This window comes from Athene cunicularia (genome assembly GCF_003259725.1).
Source record: "Athene cunicularia isolate RWA chromosome 7 unlocalized genomic scaffold, athCun1 chr7_part2, whole genome shotgun sequence".
NCBI classification, from domain to species: domain Eukaryota; kingdom Metazoa; phylum Chordata; class Aves; order Strigiformes; family Strigidae; genus Athene; species Athene cunicularia.
Window position 1 is genome coordinate 3395961 of NW_020799108.1, and position 25719 is coordinate 3421679.

At 39.4% G+C, this 25719-nt stretch overlaps 1 protein-coding gene across 1 annotated transcript; it reads left to right on the plus strand.

The window, feature by feature from the left end:
* Positions 1 to 1846: 1846 nt before the first annotated feature.
* On the plus strand, positions 1847 to 23875 carry CCNYL1 (cyclin Y like 1). Its single transcript, XM_026853199.1, has 10 exons — positions 1847 to 1911; positions 3243 to 3358; positions 5606 to 5640; positions 7399 to 7499; positions 8943 to 8978; positions 9662 to 9713; positions 12326 to 12445; positions 14511 to 14677; positions 19104 to 19266; positions 22143 to 23875. The coding sequence occupies exons 1-10, from the start codon at positions 1847 to 1849 to the stop codon at positions 22257 to 22259; spliced, it is 972 nt and encodes a 323-aa protein (XP_026709000.1). The 3' UTR covers positions 22260 to 23875.
* The last annotated feature ends 1844 nt before the right edge of the window (positions 23876 to 25719 follow it).

Here is a 25719-nt window from a genome sequence, read left to right on the forward strand (position 1 = left end):
TACACCTGACTTTGTCCAGCAGAAGGCATCTTGTGTATGGCTGAGCCACCGTGGAACTGGAGCCAGTAAAGTCTATTTTCATTTCACTGCTGTTCCTCTCAGATATGTCTGTTTGGGTTTAGGGGAGCAAGTTTGTCATGGGTGGCCATGTCAATATTGTGCCCCTTGATGCATCCTGCACTGCTGATGGTCTTAGATTCTTGTCTGGGATGAAAGTTGGTTATATTTGCATGCATTTAATTCTTGTAGTGCTTTTAGCCCTAGACCTGACTTCTAACATCTAAGAAGCATGGATATAGGGGCTGACAGAGCACAAGAAGAGGCAAAAAACAACATAAGAAGTAAGCTTTAACAAGTCATACAGTTTCTAAGTAAATCAAAACCTCAGGAAAGTCAAGATTGTGGTGTATTTTTTCATGGGGTATGGGAGGATGGGCGTTATCCTGTACCCTGTCTTCCGTGGAAAAATAACACCTGTCCTGTTTAACATTTATCAGTGACCTGGAGGAGGCAATGGAGTGTGCCCAGATTGCAGATGACACCCAGCTGGGCAACAGCCAATATGCTGGAGGCTGCTCATTCAGAGGGATGTAGATAGACTGGTGGATTGGGCCAACAGGAACCCTATGAAATTTCACAAGGAGAGACACAAGGCCCTGTTAGGAGTTAATGAATTCAGTTGCCCTTTCCTCTCTGTTACCCTGTGCTTGTTATTCCCCAATCTTCCTTGCTGCCTTCCTCTAAATATTATGCATGTCTTGTACAGTCCTACATGTTCTTCCCTACCATTCCATAGAGAGTCTCGTAGCCCTGTAGGCATTGGTCCCCCTCAGTGAGAAATGTGATCTGGGCTATGTGGACCCTCACCTCACTGGAGGTTTTCAAGACTCAACTGGATAAAGCCTTGAGCAGCCTAGTTCTACCTCATAGCTGACCCTGTTTTCAGCAAGAAGTTAAACCAAAGACCTCCCAAGGTCCTTTCTAAACTTGACTTATCCAGTTATTATAAAAGTTGCTGCTGAACTGTAAATAAATTCTGAGTTGTTTGCTCTGTTTGCATCATAACTTGCTAATAATAATCTGTATTTTTAAATCAGCATATTGCAGGTTTTTTCTGCTTGTTGATAATACTTGTTATTTTGTAGACTAGCAAAATACTTCAATTTCTAGATCACTCCTTTCTCAAATCTAAAAATTTTTAGTATTTGCCATTATTAGTGAATTCCTTGTTCTGTGTCAATGGTTTGGGTTTTTTTGAAATAGAGTGCTATTGTTAGAAGCTAGAGTTGATCTCTATACAGCACTAGAAGCTAGAGTTGGTCTCTATACTGTCTCTTAAAAGTGATTTTGCTAAATCAGTGTTAGAAATGGCAGTCAACATTGTGCAGAAATTTTAAACAGTTACACTATTTTGCAAAGATGTTACAAATGATAGTTAAAATGTGCCGATATGGCATGCTATTGTGTGCTTTTTTTTTTTTGTTTGGGGTTTTTGTTTTTGGTTTGGTTTTGGGTTTTGGTTTGTTTTTTTTTTTTTAGAGAATCAAATGTGTATTAGTGGTATTTCAGGTATGAGCTGTAAGGCAAATTCCATTCTAGGGCTTCTAAACCAGGACTTCTTACATTTTAACCACATGATTAAATTCATATGTTTACTGTGTGTCATGAATGAGCACAGTACAGTGAAAATAGAAATACTGTTTTTGTAAGTTAACTTTTAAAAATTACTCAAGATGGTCTGCTTTCATAGCTGACCGTCCTTTTTTGAAAGGGGGGGAAATTCCTTATTGAACAATCTTTGTGTTCCTAAATAGACATTGGCTACCTTACACACTAGAACTTCAAAATGACAGTGGTCTGCATCCTGGACCAGTGTCAGAGCAATACTGTTGGACTAAGATCGGTGATGTTGTAAGCCAAGTACTTGGAAAACATCCAGGTCTGGATACCAGTGTTGTGTATCAGTGGGAATCTGGAATGAGGAGTCTTGGGGACACGCGTACTTTCACAATTATGTTCCCTTGCTGACACATGAGGGCTGTGGCTATGCTATGGGTTAGGTGCAGTAGCACAAAACATTCACATAGGTAAGATTTCCAGCACCAAGACAGTTTGTGCATACTTTGGCTACTATTTAGCCAGAGTTCTGTTGGTTCAGTGCATAAAAAGCTTTTTTTTTTTTCTCATTAAAAGTTGATGGTGATTCTTAGATGACTTTGTTTTTCAAGGGTCGCAACTGCGTTGGCTTACAACCTTGAAACATGTAACGTGCAAGTTTGTGAGTTTGCATGCTTTTATGGTTAGCATGGCATAAGCAGCACACAGGAAGCTCAGAATGACAGATGTAAATGGATGCGAATTTGCTCCTTCCAGGATGTACAGAATCACAGTACTAGATTATTCTGTTCGTATGTTCACGTAAATCAGTATGTCTGTAGCGTAACATCCTCAGAACAGCTGTTTCTTCTGTCAAAACTAATGCAGCTCAAAATTTCATCATGATGTTTACAGTTTCATCAACAAACTTTTTAGTAATCACTCCCATCATAATCTAAGTGAGTAATATATCCTCATCTAATGTCATTACTGGTTCATTGTGACAAAGGATTAAAGCAATCATTTTATTCTTCAATAGCTGTGTATACCACTGTTCTTCAATAGTTATATATAATTGTTCTTCAATAGCTGTATGCTGTACAAGCTTTTACTTGAAATTCCAAAAGAACAGAATAGTGTAAGATCCATGTTTTGGTATTTATCAGCACTGTAATAGTTACTTAATGGGGTTTTTTTATAAGAGCACAGAGATTGTTTCCTGCCATATTGGGTACTTGAAGCATAGGGTAAAAGAGCAGCAGTATCTTTTTGTTTTTAAGTTATTCTCTTGATAAAGTTCTAGCTTTCTGCCCTCTGCTGAGCACAGGCTCCGCATCCAGCTACCCTAACATGCAGGGGTGCAGACTGACTTTGAAGATGTATGTTGTTTTCTGAGATATCCCTTTTCAGATTTTGTTTTGATGGAAACCATAAGATACTTCAGAGTTTCATGGCAGTAGGAATAAGTCCACAGGCTTTTTTTCAGAGGGGAAAGTGTCAGATTTTTATTTATCTTGGGAAAAGTAAGGATTTGCTTTAGAGAGACAGCCCATTCTATGTATTTCTGATCTTGTTTCCATCACTGTGCTTGGAGCATTTTAAGGCTGGGTGGGAATCATTGTGGTAATCATCATCTTCTGTTAAAGGTCTCTCTTTTTTTTTTTTTTTTTTTTTTGTCCTGTTTCAGATTTAGCTTTGGAATCTAATCCATCTGATCATCCCAGAGCAAGCACAATTTTCCTGAGCAAGTCTCAAACAGATGGTAAGCCAAGGTTTTTTCCAATTTAAAAAAAGGCAGGAGAAAAACTGGAAAAATAACTGCCTATTTAAGTTATACAGCTCAAAAACACTTAAACTGCTTTAATTCTTTCAAAGCATAGGGATTAATAATTTGTGTGTTCACAGAGAAGTATGTTCATAGGCTGTTTTATTTAACGTTTAAAATCACTTGTTTTTCTAAACAAGTATCAGGAGATTTCAGAGTCTGGATCCTAGCAGTCTGAAGGAACAAGGCTTTCTTCACTAGTGTAATTCAAGCTTCAGGCAGTGGTGGGTTTTTTTTAATGACGAAGGACTGTTTTAAAAATTGCTTTAAATTGAAAAAAAAAATTAAAGATAGTTTTCTATAAGGAATAATAAGCCTAAACCATCAGTCAATATCAGTTGCTTTTGAATTTGCTGACTAAACTGAATAGTTTCAGCACCATAATTATTCTTGAATCCTGGTTTTAGTTACATGGAATGTATTAGGATTTTCAGTTTCTTTGCAGATCCCTTCTTTACTTTATTAAGTCAGTTTTGATGAATTACTATGGTTTGTGTATTCCAAAATGCCATTAAAAAATGGAGGCATTTCCATATTGCACAAATAAAAAAGAATTATGACAATAGTAAATTTTGAAGTTGCAACTAAAAAGTTTGATATTCTTTTACAAATGGTTCTGTTCCTTTTATAGTTGGTTCTCGATTGAAGCACTGTTTTTTCTAAGGCAGTGTTGCACTTGAGATTGGATGTGCTGATGGAAAGCTGCAGTATGTCTTCTACCTTGGCATAGCTTTGCCACAGAAAAATAGAATTATTTTGACAGGTCTGTCAGTTGTAGTCCTGCTATTCAGAGTCTTGTGGCAAGTAGTAGAGTTGTCAGTTTGCAATGCTCAGATAACCAGTGAGCAGTGGAAACAAGCACTAGCACGGGTTCTCCAGAAGAGATGATACCAAGGAAATGTAGGCCTCTTTCCTCGAGGCCTCAAAGGTCAGTCTTCAAACAGACAGGATCTGACCGGCACACATCAGACACCTCTTAAATGAGCACTACTTAAGTTGCAATTAGCAAGTTGATGTAGTTCTTGAACACTGTATGCAGCTTTACTGTGCAGCCTTTTCAGCCTTGCTGCAAATAAGGTGCAGACTACATGAATGTCCTTGCTGGGGGCTAGTATTGCTTTTAAACATGATTCCGTATTGTGTGTTGAAATGTATACACTTGTGTTCATGTAGAAAAATTGTCTGCGACGTGAGAAAAACTATTAAACTATTCTCTGCAGTTTATATTATTTTGAATTGATTTTTACAGGGTACTTTTATGGACAAGTCAGGCAGAAGAATTTATTTTCTCCTTTCTTTAGTTAATCTTCCATAGAACTAGTTAATATCTGTAAATTGTTTCTCACTGAGATGTTACCAGGATTATGAGTTTTGATTTATGCAAAAAGACCAAAAAAAATTTGGATACTCTCTTCCAGTTGTTAATTTTTCAAAATCTGTGAGAGAATGTGTCCTGCTAACAAGTGGTAGTGATTTGAGGTCAAAACTTTGGAGAAGTCACCTGTCCAGGTTGGTGACATTTGCACAGCTTTCTGCATGTACATAACTCTCAGCTCTCCTTTAACAGCACTGTTTTACTGCTACTGTTATAGCTGGAAGTTTAACCTTACAGTCTTTTTGAAAGGCTGACACAGTTTAAAATGATCAGATAACATGGTTGCAGTTATATGATCAATAGGCATAGCTTTTGCCAGCATCTTCTGTATAGTGAAATACCTCTCTATCTTCTGCTGTCTAATAGGAGGAAAGAGGACACATGTATATAATGCTGGGCACCTCGCTTCTTCCATGTGTGTCTTTGGCAGGTTCAGTGTGTGACATTTTTACTTCTGATTGCTAAGTGGTCGCTCTTGGATGTTGGACATAGTTTATGTGAACTATCTGAAATCATCCAGTTTTTCATGATGCACAGCATCTTTTCAAAGACATTTTTCCCTTCGTGCGATTTGTAGAAGCAATTCCAAAATATACAGGTGGATAGTTGGAAGTAGTATGTGGTTTACTAGCTTGATGAAAGTCAATGTTTTCTCCTCAAACTAATTTTCCAGATACCTAAAGTCAGATTTGAAACTTACAATATTCATGTACTTCAGAAGACTAGGTTAATGGAATGACTCTATTGAATGTAAATTAGGATTGTATTTTAGAAACCTTTCCATTCACATTCTTTCTCCCTCTTTGTAGTGCGAGAGAAGAGGAAGAGTAACCACATCAATCATGTAAGTACAATAAATTCTTAGTGTACTATATAGATAATATTAGCATATTGGGACAAAGAAAAATTAAAGAAGCAGCTGTAGTAGTTCTAGATATAGAGTCCTGCACATGTTCCACATCCTCCTTAGCAAGATAAAACTGAATTATCTTTGCATCTTTAAAAAATAAGCAAACAGGCACAGTATCACAGAGCATAGAATGGCTGATCTCAAAAGCATAAGAATGGATACTTTTTTTTTGTTGTTGTATCATTCTTGAGCATTTCAGGACAGTAAAGAAGAAAATACAGGTCAAATCGCCTACATTGTATTTTTAAAACCAGAAATAAAACCGGATTAATTTCTCAGCTGAGATAGCAGGTCTTAAATGACTTGCTGTTTGGGCATCACTACAGGACTTAGGTAAGAAATGTATCCAGCATGAAAAGAGAATGATGAACAGACATTACCATCAGCATGATAAAGAAATGATAATCCATTCATTTTAAAATATGAAAATATGCTCTAAGCTGCTTCTGCAGATATTAGTTGGTTTTTGACACTTCACTTACCAAAACATGCGCGCACACACACGCACACACCCACACCCACACCCAAAAGATGCAATGTCATTAGTAAGTGGATAAAAAACTACTGACTAGTAAAGCTAAGAATGGTTATTAACACAAAGCTTAAAAAATACTTTTTAGCAAGTGTCTACTGATAAGTTACTGATAAAATAATGATATTTCAAGTCTGTTGTATTTGGTAAGATTATGGGGGGTGGTTCTTTTTTTCACCCCTCTTGCTCCTCTCTCAATTACAGTTCCAGCTTTACTCTGCCAGCACCAAGGTGAAGTGTGATTGGATTGCTTTTTGCTGGCAAACTTCAGCTGGAATGGGAGATATTCCCAGACAGCCATGGAGTTTTGAAGGGTGTCAACATTTCATATGGAAGACTTTCAAGTTTTTAAACAAGGCATTTAAAAAGATTCTGACAAAAACTAATGAATCTTGAATTGCTTGATTAAAACTCCCCTCTCCTTTGGTTGTGATATCCTAGCTCCTAGTGCAAGGCATTCTCTAGTAGTTCTCCTGGAAGTCTGACTTGGTGTTATATAGGAAGATTTCTTACAGTATGAATTCTACAGGATTAGGATAGATGATGGAACATATTGCTAGCTCTAAATAGTAAAAGTAAGGGTCATAGTGGTATTTTATTTCCAGATTTTAGATGTTAAACTAGACATGAGTGAAGTAAGCAATGTCAGGAGAGGTTTTTTTTTTTTTTTTTTTTTTTTTTTGTAACAAGACAAAACCCCAAATGCAAACCTGTCTTTACAGGGAGAAATACTGGATAACCAAAAAACGTAAAGATATAGGATATAAAAAAAGGGAGAAGATGATTATGTAGTCACAGGGAAATCTAATAAAGTATATTATAGAGAGGGAAGACTGAGACCCAAACTGGCAAGAATGCAATGGAAGAAGAATTGAGAAAATCAGAGGACTTGCTGCTTTAACTGCAGTTATTTTGGCTAAAAATTATTTATCTAAACCCATCATGTTGTATATTACAATGGGTGATTTATAAACCTATCTTACACAAAGGGTATCCTCAGGAGCTTGATAGGTATAGGGTAGTTTACATAGCAGGAGCAATCATCTATTTAGACTTCCTCTGCAGTAGCTACTCAAGGTGTAAAGTCAGTGTGGTAAACCAAAGCTTATAGAATCCCTCCTCTTTAATGTATTTATTTGGTTTGGTTTTTTTCCCCTAAGGTTTCTCCTGGGCAACTTACAAAAAAATACAGCTCATGCTCAACAATATTTATAGATGACAGCACCGTCAGTCAACCTAACCTTAGAAGCACAATAAAGTGGTAAGAACCATTTCAACATCAGCAAGGGACTGAGTGGCATTGCAAAGTTTATTTGGGATTTGGGGTGGTCTTGTCTGTTCCAGTTGCACACTTGAATAAGAAGAGCACAGTGCACCTTATTGAGGTTGTTCATGGAAGAGGTGTAGAGGTCTGGTTAATTATGACTGCTGAAGCAAGCTTTTTTTCTTAGTTACAGAGCTAATGCACTGTTGTATTTCGAAGTAGTTATCATTGTGGACTTGAGAACCTGAGGCAGTGCAAAAACGTGTCAGCATTTTCAGTTTAAAAGGTGTGTTTGGGTGGGAAGCTCAAAGGCTTCACATTGAAAGCCAAATGCAGACACTCAGTCTGGGAAAACTTGAAATGGATTTTGTATGAAGTTGCAGGAAGTTTGCAGGACGGTGTTTGCTACTTGTCAGTGGTATTAGTCTGCCCTCTACTTGTGGATAACAGTATGTTGCTGGCTTTGGGTTTAGTTATAGCCTTTCTACTTTTTCTTCATGTGTTTGTCACATTAAGTTAGGTGGGTTTGATAATTAGTCATCTTGGTTCTTCAGTGGAAATGGCTGTTTGACCTATTGTTCTGGGTACCACAGAGACAATTCTTTGTGTATAGATGATGCCAGCTAAGAATTAACTGCTTGAAGGGGAAGGAAGGCAAAGTAGCTTCAGGCCTAGAAGGCTTTAACAGTTCAGTAGAAATGTCTAAGTTGAATAATAATTTTTAAATTTGGTTTCCAACAAAGATATCTAGCATGTCACTCATCCTTTTGTAGAGAAGAAAGAACCTAAAAGGTGGTGCTTGTCCGTTTTGAAGTGGTGTACAGACCAGAGCTTGGCTGTGATGGATTCCTCTGATGGCAGTATTCCTGTTCTCACTGCCAGTAAAAGTATCTGATATTTGGCCACAGTAGATGAGTGTCAATATGAACTCCATCGCTTTGCTTGACTTAGCAGAGACCAAGATCTGTTCTTGTCCTCTTCTTGGATTATGCTGGCATAATATCTTTATTATTCTCTTTTTTTTAGATAAATCCTAAATTAGACAGCCAGAGATAGTTAAAACACCAGCAGAATCTCTACAACAGTATATGTAACATCAAGTCAAACTTTTATTACATTTTAGTTGTGAATAGTCCACATTTTCAATATATGTCACCTAATCAGGCAATGAAGGTGTGTGTTTAAAATGTAGCATAACATTTATTTTGTGGTGCAAATATCTGTACAATGAATGTAAAAGTACTTTGGCTAGCAAATTTGATTTGGCCAGTTTCTGTTCAGGCAGGTAAACATCAGAAATGAGACACAAAGTACTTGAGAATGTGAAAGGAATCCAATACATGATGGATTCTGAACATTTTGCCCCGAACAATGGCTTTTGCGGTGGAATAGTGTGTACAGAATATGCTTTAAGTCTTTTTTTTTCTTTCTCTTTTTTAGTGTAACATTAGCAATATTCTACCATATAAAGAACAGGTGAGTGAACTTGTTTTTGCTGAAATATAACAACTTTCTTTTTGAGCCAGGACTATGGTCTTGGTGACTTCAATAGCAGCTAGTATAACTTAAAGGAGTTGAAAAATCTGGCACTTTATGCTGTATCTGCTTCCTCTCTTTGTACCCTCTCTTGAGCTGATACAGAAGGGTCAGTAATACACCCATCCAGTGGTGCAGGCTTCATCAAGAATGAAGTATAAAAAGTCAAAACAAAGGGTGTGAGGAAAATACACTTAACTCACCACAAATCAGCCTTTGGGCTTTGTTTAGCTTTTCCTGAATACAGAGGTCCAGATTAGTTTTGAAGGAACACTTTGTCCCATGTACAAATAACCCTTGCCATTACAGCTAGTTACAGCATATGCTTCAAAATTACAGCTGTCTTTTTGAAATGAACACTATTAATTGAGACAGTTTCACACTTTGAGAACTGTACTAAGCATAATATGAGAACATGGATAGCTATTCATAATTTCTTAAATAGTTGTATGATGTCATGATTAAATGCTTTGCAAAAATACAACGTAACTTCATACCATATTCTAGGAAAAGCTGAACTGTAAAATATGTCCCTTTCTCCTCTTTAATCAGTAATACTTTTTAGTAGAGCATAGCATTGCCAATTAACTCTCGTTGCTAAAACAGACATCTTTCCTTTGTAGAGATTCTGACAGATCATTGGATATTTTTGATGAAAAATCTCATCCTCTTACAGTAAGTGTAACTTTTGATCTTCTGAATGTACGTGAATATACATCCTTTCTAAACATCTTGATTTGTATTGTATAAGTCATAAAAATGTCTTAGCATCAGGTCACAAGCAAATTGATCTTAAATTATATCTTTATATTTAAAATACAGTGAAAAGAGTGTCCTCTAGGCTTTTGATACCAGCTAGATCATGAACAGAACCCAGTCTTTCTAAGTGCTGCAAGTGTGATTGGTTTTCTATGCTTTGAATATAAATAGAAAACAAGCATGTGCTAATTCTTGCATATTTTGTATTGAAACTTTTTTGCCTGACCCCTTTTTTCCTCTATGTAACATTAATTAAAATTGTCTTTCCTATTTATTTAGGAAGATGTGGTTAGTAGATATGTGCCTAACCTTTTAAGTGACTGGAAACAGGAGAACATAGTACATGAAGCATGACACAAAGTAGGAGACACTGAATTTGGTCTTTAAAATTCCTGAAAGGCAAAATTTTAAAGCAGATATGCTTAATGCTGCTTGCAGGAGCATTCAGCATGTGATTTTAATGTGACTGGTCTTGGTACACCTTTTCAGACAGTCTTTTAAGATGCAAAACCTTCATAGTAGGCAAGCTCAAGAGTAGAGTGTGTGCTTTTTATGTCCAGTTTGAACACTACAAGCTTAATGACTGTCCTACAGAACTACTTTGTGTTTCATTTGAAATTAATTTATCAAAGCTCTAATGGCCTTAATAATTCAGTTTGCTCTGGGACCTACCTCAGTGAACACAGCGTAATCAATCTCACAGATTTGGATTGTTAATAAACAGTTTTTAATATACAATTAAATGTAAGTTTGTTAGAATTTCATCCCTAAACATGATCAGCTGTGCTATTGTACACTTGAATAAATACAACTCTTTATACAATGAAAATAATGAACTTCAGGAGAAGAGCTGTGTAGATGATTTCTTGTCTGGACTATGGCACTTCAAGAGAAAAGTCTGGTCCAAAACTATTTTAACTGCCTGAATCTGTTGTTTCACATGGAAAATTATTTATGTGAGATGAACTCCACTTCATCAGACAATTTATTTTCTTTATTTAGCAAGCTGACATCTTTTGATCCTTTCATATAGCCTACCTCCTATTTAATGAGTAGAGGAAAATCATTGTGTCCTTTAGGGAACACTTAAAGGTCTCTTCTATCTTACTGCAGTATACAGACAGAAATATAGTAATGGCTGTATGTCATCCTTCAGAGGGGAAAGATACAAATGACTTGTTAGTTTCTGTAGCACTGAGGTTTTGACTGGGTACTTATAGTTCCTTTGAAAAGGTTAATTAGCTGGAAGAAATCTCTGAATACTTTGTCCTAGAGATTCAGTCACAAGGAGTCCAGATCCAGGCTCTGTTGACCCTAGTAGCAGAGGTAACAAACTTCAAGTTACCGTTATTGCAGTGCTTAGTCACAAATACCAGTGTCAGTCCTTTCCTCCTCAGTTCCAGTCAGCAAAAATGTACTTCCACATGTGCTTTTGTACTGCTTGTAGCGCAGGAATCCTGCAAGGGGGATCCTGCTCATGTTACTTGTAATGCTGCATGCCCACCCTGAAGAGTAACCTCCATTGGTTAGTGGTGTATTAGAAGGCTATGTGGAGAGTACAAAGTTAACTTACCTCTTCATTTTACTTGACGTTGTTACATGGCTATTTTAAACTACAAAACCATGTGAAAATGCTTGCTGCTTTGCTTACTATGACTACTTGTTTAATATCAAGCTATGCTGTTCTCATCTGGTATCTTTACTGTACTATAGGTCTAACTTGGACTGTAGATAGAAACCTGTTCAGTAGCAGTCTAGCAGAACCAGTGTGTAAAGTTGGAGCTCTTAAAGGTTCACTCCTCCAGGAGGAGACATCAGAATGTCTGGGGGGACAGGGTCAGAATTCTCAAACACTCATTTTAGGATTGCTTTTAAAGATTTTATTTCTAAGCTTTTATTTTCCCCATATTTAGAAACAGTTTAGCATTTTAGCACCATGTCAAAGTTAAATCTAGCTGTTCATTAGCTTTGCTGTCTTTTTGGAATCTCTCAAGAACAAGTCCTGTGAAGACAGGGTAAGTTACCTTCCAGTTGTACCTGTGGCAGAATTACTGACATGTATTCTTCAGCTCTTCCTCAGCTTGAAGGGGAGTCTTGTGAAGTCTCCTAATTCTGCCTTTTGAAGAGTCAGTGCTTCTGTGGTGTATATATATCTGTGTGTTTTTGTGGGTTTTTTTTGAAGGGGGAAGCCTTTTTTTTGAAAAAAAAAATCTCTTTTAGTCTGTAAAATGTTCCACAGACAATAGTTAGCACCTGTAATAATGATGGTAGTTCATGCTCTTTCCTATTAGCCTTAGAGATCAAAAGTGTTCAAAGATACCAGCTAAAGCTATTGTGTTTTGTTTGAAATATTCATAATATTGCAAGGCTGCTTTACTGCTTTCAGTTCTTGAAATCTTGTTCTGTCCCTGTGACAGGGAAGGGTTGTATACACTTCTGCTCAGTAAGAAGAAACAACCATGTGTGGCTGTTCTTTAAAGTCAATATTAAGTAAGACATTTTCAGTAATTCAGAGAACTTTCTTGCAGCGGGAAGAAGTTCCAGATGACTACTACAAGCATGACCCTGATCACAAGCACATCTACCGGTTTGTTCGAACGCTTTTCAGTGCTGCACAGCTGACAGCTGAATGTGCAATAGTGACACTGGTAAGAGATGCTTGATTACTGAAACTTGAGTGTTTGGAATGCTTTTTTTTTTTTTTTTCTCCCCTCCACAAGTGAACTGGGCTGAACTGACACTTAGTTGCAGTGTATCATGAAACCTTGTTAATAATGAAGACACTGTATGAGCAAATTCATTGGAGAAGATTTCTAGGTAGTCACAGGTATAGTTAACTAAAAAGGAACTTACCTGTTCTGTATACAAATATGTAATGCTTAATTACTTGTTCAGTCAAACATTGTTTCATAATATATAACTAGCTGAAGAAGCTTGAGAAAGGCAGAACAGTAGGGCACCATAAACAGTGGGTTATAAGGTGGTTAGACACAAAGACATCTTTTATTTCAGCTGTATGGAGGGGAAAGTGGGAGTTTTGAGTCGACATTAACGAGAACAGTGCAAGTAATACCACCTTAGGGGTTAAGGATCAATACTGTAGGAATTCCAGGAGATTAACTTTCTCATTATTATGTCCTTCAGTCATTGCCACCTTTCTGTCAAACCTTTTTTTTCATTAAACCAAAGAGGCTACAACTTTTTTCCCCAGGTGACATGAACTTGGTACTTAAGAACAATAGTAAGAAAAAAAATACTCGTTACAGTTTGTTGCTTGATTTCAGAAAGTAAGATGGATATAAACAACTGACTGATACAGATTACTTTATACATACACATGCATATGCATGTATATACACATATGTATTATGAAGAGAAAGAAAAAAAACCCCACAATTGATGCATTAGACAATCTCTTACACTGCACTTTGTTGCATACTAGACTTCTGTCTTCATTGTGGCTTCTTTCTGAAAAACAGTCTGAAAGGAGAACAGAAGAGAACTGTCACCCCAAAACAATGTGGCAATTAAGCAAACTCAGCTTGAAGGCCTCCCTTTTAATAAGGAAATAATTAAAAGGGCCAGATAGTTAGAGGTATTGAAACTCAGAAAGTAGTTTGACGTTTTTGCTGTTCTAAAGACACACAACCAATTTTGACAGAATAAGATGATAGCTAACCATGGGCAATATAGCCAGCTTTTTTCAAAAAACAGGAACAGTTAGTTTTTAAAGTGAATTTTACCACTAGATGGCTCTGTTATTACAGGAACACCTCTAGTCCACTTGAAGACTACAAGCAAAGGATGGGAAGGAAGTGTGAGAAACCCTAGTAATAAAGCTCGATCCTGCCCTTAGACATGTACAACAGCTTCTTGCACCCACTAGTTTATCTGAGGTTTCATTTGGACCTTGGACTTAGTTTAGGGAATAGAACATTATAAACAATCTGTATTCAAATTTGAAAGCGCAAATTACATGGATCATTATTGGAGTATGAAATAGCAGAAGACTTAAAGAATGGACTGATTCAACATCTTAGGGCTGATTTTGACATTACATGAGTGGAATGAGTAAAAGACCAAGATGCATCTTTGGACTTGGGTATCTTTCACTATCTAAGCAGTTGGTGATGTAGATGAAAGCAGAGGATGATGATGTAGGTGAAGGACTGAAGCCTGTTCTTTACAGGGTGAAGCAGAAGTAGCACTATTAAAGCTTTTTGTTGTGGAAAGATAGCAATTAATGCATCTTAGTCCCACGACTAGAGATCACAGTGCAGGTTTTAGCACTTCCTGTTAAGCTGCGAGTTCTGAACCTTCACTGTGATGAAAGGCTAGCGTGATGTCGAGTGATTACTACCCCAGATAGGCCTTAGTGAGAACCCCTTGGTGACTGTGTGGCTCCGTGACAGAAAGAACTCTAGCAGCATCTCCCTGAAACAGCAGTGCTCATTGCTCAGAGAGGATTCTTCAGTACCTTTATTGTATACCTTGGTGGTCCAGTTCTTGTGTTATAATAAAAAATGGAACCTGTAATGCCTGAAAGTTTGAATTCTAAAGTGTAAGTAGTAATCACTGATACTTATTTTGACACACACTTAACGGTAGTGGGATAAAGTAGTCGTATTGGACTGGCATGCTTGCTGCTCAGAACTCAGCTCCAGGTCTTAATTGCACACATAAACTGTTTGGGTTTTTTTTTCTTTTTTATAGGTTTATTTGGAAAGGCTTTTAACCTATGCAGAGATTGACATATGCCCTAGTAACTGGAAGAGGATAGTCCTAGGAGCTATTCTGCTGGCTTCTAAAGTCTGGGATGATCAGGCTGTGTGGAATGTGGATTATTGCCAAATATTGAAGGACATTACTGTTGAGGACATGTAAGTTGCAAGGTTTGGCTAATCTGCAGTGGTGGGGGTTTTCTGGGTTTTGGGTTTTTTTTTTAATGGCAATTTTTGTGATCATACTGAAAAAAATACCTCTCTGCTATGATAATGTGCATGATGCATATCTGGTGTCCAGCCTCATTCCTTTTTTTAACCTAGGGAACTTTGAATAACTTTACTTTGATTCAAATCTATATTAATATTTCTAATAACTTTGGTGAGTAACTTCTAAGTTAGTTTTCTTTACCTGCTGTCCCCCAGTGATGAACCATGGGACTGGGTACTTGTTTCCACTAATTTTTTGCATTGGAGTGACTCTAAAGTGCCCAATTTATAGTCTTATCAAAAGTCTTTTTGGGGGACAAAAAAAAAAGTGAACTAAATTTGTTCTCTGCCTTTTCTGTTTTAGAATTTGAAAAATTGCAGGGTAAGCCATAACTTGTGACTTACGTGTCTGCTCTTGTATCCATCTAAGGCCTAAATATCTCAAGGTCTGAATTCCTAGCTGCTGCTGCTGCTGGCAGACAGGTGTCATTTGTGTTGGTATATGTGGTTGCATGTGTTACATCCAGCTACTGCTATGGCTCATCCTCTTTGGGTGAGTTCTTAGACTTGCCTACAGGGCTGATCCTCAGTCTTACTACTGGTTGTTTATGTTCCTTGTATATATTCTTGTCTCAGATGTAGATTTCAGTTCTGCAGAAATTTTGAATCTGCTGTCTTTTCTTGGTGCGCTCAGTTTAAGCCCTACAGTTTCTGAGGATGTTCATCCTCATGGCTCCAGGCTCATACTACGGGCTGGAGGTGTGTTTATTTGGCCCATTAGATTTTCTGTTAAATTCCTTCTCGCAAAGTTTTATCTTTGAGAGCTTTGAGATGTCAGTGTGATTGTTTTAATTCTATTTGCCAGCTGGTTCCTCTTTCCCTTATCACAGTGATAGAAATGCTAGAAGGGTAGCTTCGTATCAGGCTTTTTGGCCTTAATAACTTGATGACACATTTTATGTGTGTTTGAGTTTTATCACACTGCTGTGCTGTAATTGAGCATGTATCCAGACCTATGTAGTAACAGTTCTAGTACAGGAGCAGACTGAGGTGGTAGAAGTTTGCACACAGCAGTGGGAGGCAACCTGGGGAGAGTCTGTTCCTGCTCCCAGCTCTCTTCCTTGGATTCAGCCTAAAGCTACTGTTTAAAATACAGTAAGTCATTATTTATCTGGGATGCTTTAAGAGGAGGAATATCCCATTTTCTTCCTTTAAGTTGGGGGTGGCATTTCTAAAAGTGGGTGAGTTACCCGCATCAAAACAGTTGGTTATTAAAGTTATTTCACATTGCAAACAGCAACAGCCAACATAGTACCCTGTTTTATACACACCCCTTGCCTGGGAGTTCTTTGTCTCCCAGGAAAGCATAATTAGTGATTTTTTTATAATGTACATCTTCATTCAGCCTGGCTCAGAGTGCTCAGCTATCCGAGAAACACACTTGAAGCATTGCTGCAAATAACTCTGAGATGGCTGAAGTGGGGTCAGCAATGCTAGGAGTGCTGGAGTATACATCTTGCTCTTTTTGATGTCTCTTCTTCTGGCCCTATTTGGGACAAATCAAATTGATAGCACTGAAAATATCCGTAACAAAGCAAGACGTTTATTCTCTATTGCTGATGCCAGATCTCCTGAAATTGTAAATACTTAGATTTTCAAAGCAGTGATGGTGGTAAGGAAAATAGACTGAATTTAGGCTTATTTTTTCCTCCCATTTCAAGATGGGATTTTTGTGATCCCATCTCATCTGAAGTGACTTAGACCTTTGAATTTAGGTGTGGGCAGAAATTGTACAACCCTTTTCTGACAATGCCCCAAGGGTGTCCATCACAGTCCCCGCACTGCTGCAACTGGGCAGACTTCACTGCTCTGCGTTAGATAACATCACCATAACTGGGACCTTGGAAAACTGCTTAAAATACTTGGCAAAACTGAGTTTTAAGCTTATAAGTCTAATTCAATTAATAGCTGGTACTACAGTTAATTGTCAGCTTTAGTAGTTCCAGTATTTTTTTTTAACTAGTCACTTGGTGAATATTAGGTATTCTGAATACAAGTGTTACTGAGAGAAAGCAATTGGCAAAGGATTTCAGGCATGGTTGCATTCTAATGTTGGAGACAGTAATGCTGCCAAAAAATCCACCCAACACCCCAGCAGCTCCCCAGCTGACGATTGCTTGGCAGGACTGTGCCAGGTATCGGTCCCTGGGTGGGCCATTCCTGTGCAGTAAAGGCCTGTCTACAAGGACTGGTGGCAAGTTTTGTTCATGAACTTCCTGTGAATTTTCCTCTTGGCTCTACCTATCTAGAGTGATCTCACTAATTTGATGGATACTCTTGTTGAGCCACTGCAAGTCAAGCATGGGAGTTACACCACTCTGACTGGTGTAGTTCACCCAATTTGCAAAACTGTGTGTGCACGTGTGTATATATGTACAAGCCAGGCAGCTCTTCTGAAGGTGCCTGTAGGTGTACCTTGTCCCCACCCTCACACTCTGCTCACTGCTTGAAGACACTCGTTTGGCAGCCCCACCTCACAGCTCTGTTGGCAGTGTGAGCTGTTGGCTCTCACAGAAACTGCTAGTGGGTTAAAGTTGCTTTAAGGATACGTGGTCCAGGCCTTGCGACTGGCAGGTGAGTTCATTTGCCTTAGCCTCTTCCTACTCACTGTAGGGAAAGCATTCATCTTATTTTTTCTATCACAAGCCTTTTCTTATTTGACCAAAGCAAAGGTGGGTTTTTTACTGAAAGGGAATTTTCTTTTGGTTTGGGGGGGTGGGGTGGGTGATTTTTGGGCGGTTGTTGTACTTATTTCTAATGTGGAAAAAATCAAAGGAAATTAAATTGATATTTGGAAGTCATCCTTTGTCAAAACATGCTTGCTTTGATGAGAGTGAATCCATAATCACTGAAAATTTAACTGTGCAGCTGCTAATCTTGCTATGATTGCTTGTAAGGGGACACATGCTGTTCATTCTTTTGGCTACATATATTTGTAAATAAGGCACAGGAACACACGGGCATTATCCTTTCCCAGGTTTTAAACCACTCTTAATAGACTTGTTAATCCAATGAAGAAGTGTATTTTTACACAATTAAAATGTATTAGCCTAGTGAGTACAAAAGGGGCAGTGAAGAGCATTTATTCACAGGGTAAATCAAGCTCTGATCAGCTGATCATCAAAACATTATCTGATTTACATTTCTATAGGCTTATGACCATATGAACAGGAAATTAATTTTGGCACTAGGTTCAATGATACTCAAGTCCACTATGCTAGAAACGAGCACAAAGCTGCTATTCATGTTGAGACCCACCGTCCAATACAGGACACAACCTGGATGATTCCTTGATTTAATTTCCCCCCCTCTGACAGGTAAAACATCCATTTTAAAAGCTCCCAAAAAGCAAGAACAGCCTTAGTACTGAATCTGTGCAACTTACCTTCTGGTGTATTCACAGTTGGCCTGTACAGCTGCTAAATTCTGTTGAGACAGGTCTGCTACCAGTAGGAACAATCATTGAGTTAGCGTTGGACAGACTGAATTGCTTGGCTTGGGTACCACCAGTTTCTTTTAGGTCAATTTGTAACGCGTTTTTTTTCCTCTGTAGAACATCTCTGAACTAGCTGACCACAGTACAGTAGCTGAAGCGGCCTTTTTCATGTCATGGCACTCTCCCCACTTTCCTCCCAATATTTTGCCCTGTGAAAATAGAGGAGTGAGTGAAAACTGGACAGTGCCCTTTGACATAGTACTTTGTTATCCTGCCTAATGCTATTGAGGGGAAAATTCCTTCTCCCACCTAATGCTGCTTATTTATTTATTTATTGGAGATGAATCCATGTTGCTTCAAGAGGCTTTTTTTCTGTGAGATAATAGCAGCAGCTCTTCATAGATCCATTTGTTGCCGTGGTGATCTGCCTACTCCTTTTGTTAGTTGGCCTCTACTTCAATAAACCCCCTTCCTGTTATCAGCCTGGTGAAAATGTCTGCAAGTTCTTCAGAGCTAATAAACAGCATACATCATTCCTTTCATCTGATCACTATAGTGTGGGGCCGTAGGAGAGTGAGAATGGCGCGTGAATTGTACAGCTGCACTAATGGAACTCCGAAGAATGAACCTCCCCAGTCAGCCGGGCGAGTGCACGACAGGGCACTACCTTTCTCTCTGAGCCGGAGGTGCCAGGACTCAAAAGCTGCACCTTGTTTTGAGCACTAGTGAATGACTTGTCTCTCGAAACTAATAATGCAGAGCTCTCAATGACTGTTTCAGAGTTGCTGGTTTTAAAAACAAGCTTGAGGTCTCTTCAGTGTTTTCAGCCACCTAAAACAATCTTTTTTTCCTTTGTCTTCTGTCCCTTATGCCTCCTAGGAACGAGATGGAAAGACACTTCTTGGAGCTACTGCAGTTTAATATCAATGTTCCTGCCAGTGTTTACGCCAAATACTACTTCGATCTTCGCTCCCTAGCAGATGACAATAACCTGAGCTTTCTGCTGGAGCCTCTCAGTAAAGAGAGAGCACAGAAACTGGAGGTAATGGTCTGAGATTGTCTCTATGTGTAGTAAGAGCATCTGTTGCTAATCATGTTAACTGCTGGTTAGAAAAACTAAGAAGCTTTTATATTAGTGTATTCCAGGCTAATTTAACCCCTTTATAACTACAGTTAGCACTTCTAAAACTATGCCTAGGCTAAACTAGTGTTCTAAGGAAAGGAAGGGACAGAGATTACGCAAGTCTAGCAGTTCACAAAATAAAATGGATGTTATTTTGGGAACCCTAGCTCAGCTAGGCTACTTAAGATTGAAAAGATTAGTGTCATATGTAATGGATTGTCTGTCCTTCCCTGGTCACAGTCTGTATTCCAAGCACCTAGAGACAGTCACACTCAGACCTTTCTAAATACTACCAGCTGAAGGTTTCCCACTGCATCCCACTGCACAGCTGCTTTTTAGATTTAGAGGGAGCACTCTTACTGCTCTCATGCTTTAATAAACCATTTGTCTGGGGACAGCTGCAGAAATAATATGTTTCTTTTCTCAAGTTTTAGAACCTCACGTTTTCAAAGAAACTTTGCTTTAAGATAAACTTTTGGAATAGCCACTTCTTAGGAGTCCTTAAGAATGTCCAGAGGAGGGTAAATACAGATTTCTGGTCCTTTCTGCTCCATGGGAAAGGCTGCCTTTCTGCAAGTCCCTGCAGCCTTCTTTGGTATGAAGGCTCATTTTACAAAACTCGAATTTTTGCAGAGTCAGTCTTCCTAGTTGCTGGCGATATGCAAGACATTTTGAAAATATCTAAATTACCTGGGTTCCCAGGCAAAATTTCTTGTTGGATCAATGCAACCTTTCATCTGTCCAGGTTTAATTGATGACTCTGCATGTTGTTTTGTTGACCTTTCAACAAAGGCGTTACCGCAGGCCCTGTGTACACTGATACCATAGCCCCTTTCAAAGAGGGGTGTGCTACGGTATTCTTGGCTTATATTGTTCTGTTGTCCGCCCCCAATAATTCTGCTAAGTGCCAGCTTTTTATTTCATCCCAGAAGTGGCTGAACTTCGGGAATAAGTGTGATCCCTCCTGGTCCTTTGGAATGATAGGTATGATATGCCAGCGAATTCCTCTATTTAAAGTTAAGCAATGCAAATCTTCTGCTTTGTCTCACCCTTGTTACTTGCACTTTAAGCTAACACTGTCACTAATTGTAAATGTGGTCGTAGGGCAGTTCATATTCCACAGGAAATTGTTTACTGAACTGCTCAGTGCCCAGGCATAAGTGGATGATTTACAGATTGTGAGCCTGTTTTGTTTCTTCTTTGCTAGCATTCAGGGGCTTGGTATTTAAAACCAGAGTAATTTTCAGTACAGTATGTGATTTGCCATAATGCACTTACTAATGCATGTATTACAAGATATTTTGATTTTAATTCCAAAACGTGGTAAATATTTAAACCATTTGCTCAAATTTTTAATTCTACCTTTTGGTTAGAAGCACATGAGCAGTTCATAGGAGCCTGTATGAAGCACTGAATTAGTATTCCAGGGATTGAAAACTGATTTACACCATATGGGCGACTGGAGCTAAATGTGTCAACACAGGTTGCTTTATGATTGATGTGCTAGCATTAAAACAGGATGGAGAGCCTGGGCTTGCTCTGGGAGCTCATGCAGCCAGTGTCTCAAAGAATGCCACTCTTGAGCCAAATGCATGCCTCCAGAAGGTCGGCAGAAATAAATGTAAATAATTATTTTAAAATACACTTAGAAGTTTATTCATGCTCAGAGTGCTTTTCACCTTTTGAACTTCCAGAACACTGGGCTGTGCTGAATGGGTGCTGCCTTAAAGGGAAGGTGTAGGCTTATAGCTGATCACAGGACTGTGAAAGTTCATCTGGTGATAGGTGGTAAATTATTAATAGAAGTAAATGTTCATGACTGAAATTCATTTCAGCCTTTTATTACAGGTATCCTTCCTTATTTATTTGCATTGATAATGCATATTTGCATTGATATTTGCATTGATAATGCCTGAAAGCTCCAATCAGGAATAGGCCTTGCAGGAGAGGACACGCAGTGTTTTCTGGATAACCATGTGTTATTAGGATTTAAATAATTAGGTCTGTTACTAGAATAGCTGCACCAGAGTAAAGGCTGCTTGACTAGCTAGAGAAGCAGAGACAAGCCAATAAATGGCTGAAAAAGCAGTTAAATACTAAGTTGCCCAGACGTGCTGATATCTAATAGCTGTATTAAAGTGCCACAGCTATTGCCATTCCATTGAGCAGTGGGCTGCCCTCCCTTCTCGGGCCTCTTCAGGAACCTGATTGTATGAGTGATCCCGGGAGGAGCATGCTGGGGGTGAGGGTGTAGAGAAGGTAAAAGCAAAAGGGATGTCCTAGTAGAATTTCATTTCCTAGGCTCTCTTGCACTGAGTGGCCAAGGACAAGGTGCCTGAGGGAGTGCAGAAATCTTTTCAGTTTGAACCTTTTCTGTCATAGAAATGGCTGTGTGCATGTACTGTTAAAATAAAATTTTTGTGCTGTTGCATGTACCAGACCTATCTACTAGGTGCAATTTTGAACATAATATCCACCAACTCCCAAGTCTGAAATGGATCCAAGCTTTCCATTAGGTAGTGAGACTGGTAAAGGACTGAAGATACTTGGATATGGAAACCACTCACATTCTATGTCTTACTTTCCCATGGAGAGGGTTCTTGTTAGCATGGGGACAGGCCCCTTTAGTATTTTCCCTCCAAAGTAGTTCTTACTCTCATTCTAGGTAGAAATGCTAGTAGTGTCGCTGCTACAGAGTGCCTGCTCTGTCAGTATTACACTTGTAAAAGCTCCCTTGAAATGCTCGAACTTTTCTGATTTGTACTTTTCATTTTGTATCTAAACATGTTCTCCAGGCTATCTCCCGTCTGTGTGAAGACAAATACAAAGACTTGTCAAAAGCTGCTATGAGACGATCTTTCAGTGCTGATAACTTAGTTGGTATCCGCCGTTCTAATGCCATCCTCTCCTGAGGAGAGAGAAAGGTGCAGCACCGTGAGCCAGCGTCCACATGAACCGGAGGAATGCCACCACTCCACGCACACAAGCCAGCGGTGATGGTGTCTTCCAGCCAGGAGGAGAGGAGGGTAAAGTAGCCAAGGAAGCCCAGAGCTTGAGGAGCACGCTTGGTGCAAAAGACAAGACCTTTGTCACATCGACTCTCTCCTCCTAATGTATCCAGAGGTGCAAAAACAAACTTCTCTCCTTCTCTCCCCCACAGATGTTTGCTTACTATGTAGGCCTATAGCTGTGAACTCTTACGGTTTTTAATAATAAGTAGTTTTAAATTTTAGAATTTAAACACTAACCACATGACTATAGTTACAATGTTCTTCCCTCCTCTCCCCTGTTATCCAGAGTCTCGCTGCATTTGTATTTCAGTACCGATGCAGTGTTAACAAAAACAAAACAAAACATGGGACTCCTAAAGTACAAAGCCACTCTGGAGCTGAAAACAGTAGCATAGACATGTGTTGACAGTTTTTCCCCGGTTTGGCTACTAAAAGCTGCTATTATTGGTGATCTGTTCATAATCAAGAAGCTGCCCAGCAGAAAGGAATTCCAACTCTGCACCCACAACTTCACTCCAATAGAGATTGTCAAAAGACTGAATGTTTTGACTGGGGGCAGAGATGTGATTTTATGTATTGTTAAAATGTATAGGGTCCATGCTGCATTTCTTGTGAATTATGGTGCTTCTCTCATTTTCTAATACTTATATTGCTCTGGAAGAGACGCAATCTGTATATTTTTCTGAGGTATTGAATGAGAAAGTTGGTCTGGAAACATCATCACCATCCCAAACAGTGTAGCAATCCAGTGGTGAGTGGCGTGTGTGCGGCACTGCTTCTCTGAGTTCTACTGCAAATCTCTTGTGCTATATACAGTGGAGTTCCTAAAGCTGATGTTGTGCATCCATCTGGCTCTCCTTGGGTGTTTGTTTCCTGGGAGGGGTTTACATTCATAGTGAGACAGTAATGAATTTGAGAATCCTGGACTACCTAACCAGGTAGATTGAAAAATGTCATGTTCAATTGAGAATTATCAAAAAGCTTTCCAGAGACATATCCCCCCCCCCTCCTTTTTTTTTACTGCTCTAGAAGCTTGGGTTTTGCTCTTTCTGAGACTTTGGAATGGAGCTTACTTTCAGGGTCTGAAACTGAACTCTAAACAGGATAAGTATTATTAGACTCTTCCTGTTACAAGTCTTTGTTGTATCTTCCCTTCTTGGATCCAAACAGATTCTAGGTGGTTTGTCCTAGGAGCAGATCTCCCTCTGAATGGCACGGGTTTTGTGCACTTCCTCTTCCAGCCAAGGCCCAGACACACTGAATAGCAAGTCCATGTGCCTTTGAGAGTGGGGCTGCCTGAGTGTCCTCATCAGTTTGGCTGCACTCAACTGTTAAAATGATGCATACAGTCTTTTCCAGTATGCAGATATGCCAGCCCCTGGCTCCCAAACCCATGGAACTTGGCATTTCAGGTATTGATCACAATTCAATTTTGAAAATAATGCTACGTCTTCAGGTGGTTTTCCTTTCTCATGTTTGTATTAAAAGAAAAGCTAATAAACTCTATTTTAATTAAATTTAAAGGTGAATTGTGTGTTCTGTACAGCTGTCTGATTTCATTTCCCATCACGAGTATGTGGTGCTGTGCAGCTTCTCTCAAGTATGAAAAAAGAGAGAAAAAAACCCAGCGGTGTGTGTCAGGGTCCCTCCATTCCTGGTACCAGCTCTGAGCAGCCTGGAGGCATCGTGGGGCAGGGCCCTGGCAGCCTGCTTCACCTCAAAGCCTGGTACTGTCTTGTGTGGTGGCCTGGCTCTTCCCACCTGTCGTTTGGATTTAGAATTAAACTGGGCTACTCAAATGACTATTCCCTGACAGTTTCTTTGCACTGAAATGGCCTTTAATTAGGGCTTGTCTCTTTGGAGGCGAGTTGATGTTTTAAGTCCTCCCCTGAGAAGCACTAAATTGGAAGCTGTAAGTGACCAGCTCCTGGATTGACTTGTGACCCAACTGCTAAGGAGTTTTTTTTCCTTAGCACTGCCAGGTGCCTTCAACTTTGTGGAACTGGTCTGGATGCACTTTGCTGCAGGCTGGCACACGGCTTCTGCGAAGGCAGCCGTTCAGCTGCAAGGTGCTCAGCAGAAACTTGGGGCTGTCATTTACCTTTTTAGCCAAAAGAGATGGAGGCTCTTCCTGCTGGTCTGGATGGCAGGTGACTGACAGTGTGAGCCGATGGCTGTTTCTGCAATAGATCCTGCAGGAGACTGCTGCTCCAAAATTAATTTTGCTTTGAACCTTAACTGGTTTTAGTTTTATTGTAGCATAGCCCAGAGCACATTGCCAATAGGTTTTTTATCTGTTCAGAAGATGCTAAACAGGGTTCAACTACGACTCACCTTCTTAAGAGAGGAAAAATAGCAGTTCCACTTAATGTTTAATGTTCTGGTCCCCCTAAAAGAGTTAGATTTAGGAAAAAAACTGCTTGTGTATTTCTTAGGTAAATAAGTAAACAATACAGCTCTCTTTTGAAGGGATGAGCAGTGATAGTGTTTCAGAAGGAATTACATTTAGGTGGTTCTGCTGGAAGATGATCTGGGGGGTGAGGATATCCTGTAACTTTCACTATTATTTCTATGTTGGCAGCATGTTTCTCAAAAGGGCAGAAGAAAAATTACAATCATAGAATACTGGGTGTTACAGAGATTGTTACCTACCTCTGCTCCCAGGGAAGAGCCACCAGCTCCAGGATCAGGGTACCTTGTTCCTCTTAACCCAACAGCTGAATAATATTTGATCTACGTTGAGGTGACCTCTGCCTGCATTCGGTTCCAGGGCAGCACTCCCCATCTGGCAGTAAATATGGTTTGTAGAGACAATAGCTGTGTTGCGGCCCAGCAAGAATAATGTGAGGACCAGCAAGAACAACAGGAGCATCGTGTGTTAGAGGTCAGCAGGGGCAGGGAGTTGTGGATGTGTGTGTGGGCTACGTGCTGCCCTCAGGCTTCAGCAGCCCGTTCCCTTTGTGTACGGGAACTGTGTATTTTGTTTCTAAGGGAATTTTATGAGAACTACTTCAGTGTGGGTTTGGCAGTTAAGAGGACAGGCACTTCAGCGACGGAATAAATGTCAAGACCATCGCTTCTGGATAAGGGTAGAGGCATCAAGCAGCGGGCAGAAGAGCAATTGAGGCAAGAGCTTGCCCAGGGGGTTGGCAGGCGTGTGTGGTGCAGGGTGAGCTGAGGTGTTCAGAGCTCAGTGTGGGGCAGGCTCCTGGCCCCCTCCTGAGCTGGTATTTCCCACAGCACATTACACACGTTATCTGGGAAAACTACACTTGCACCAAATAAGTTGTTTGATATACAGTGAATTAGAGGGTGCTGCCAAAGTGCCTGTAGAGCACCTCCTAACCTGTCTCTTATACAC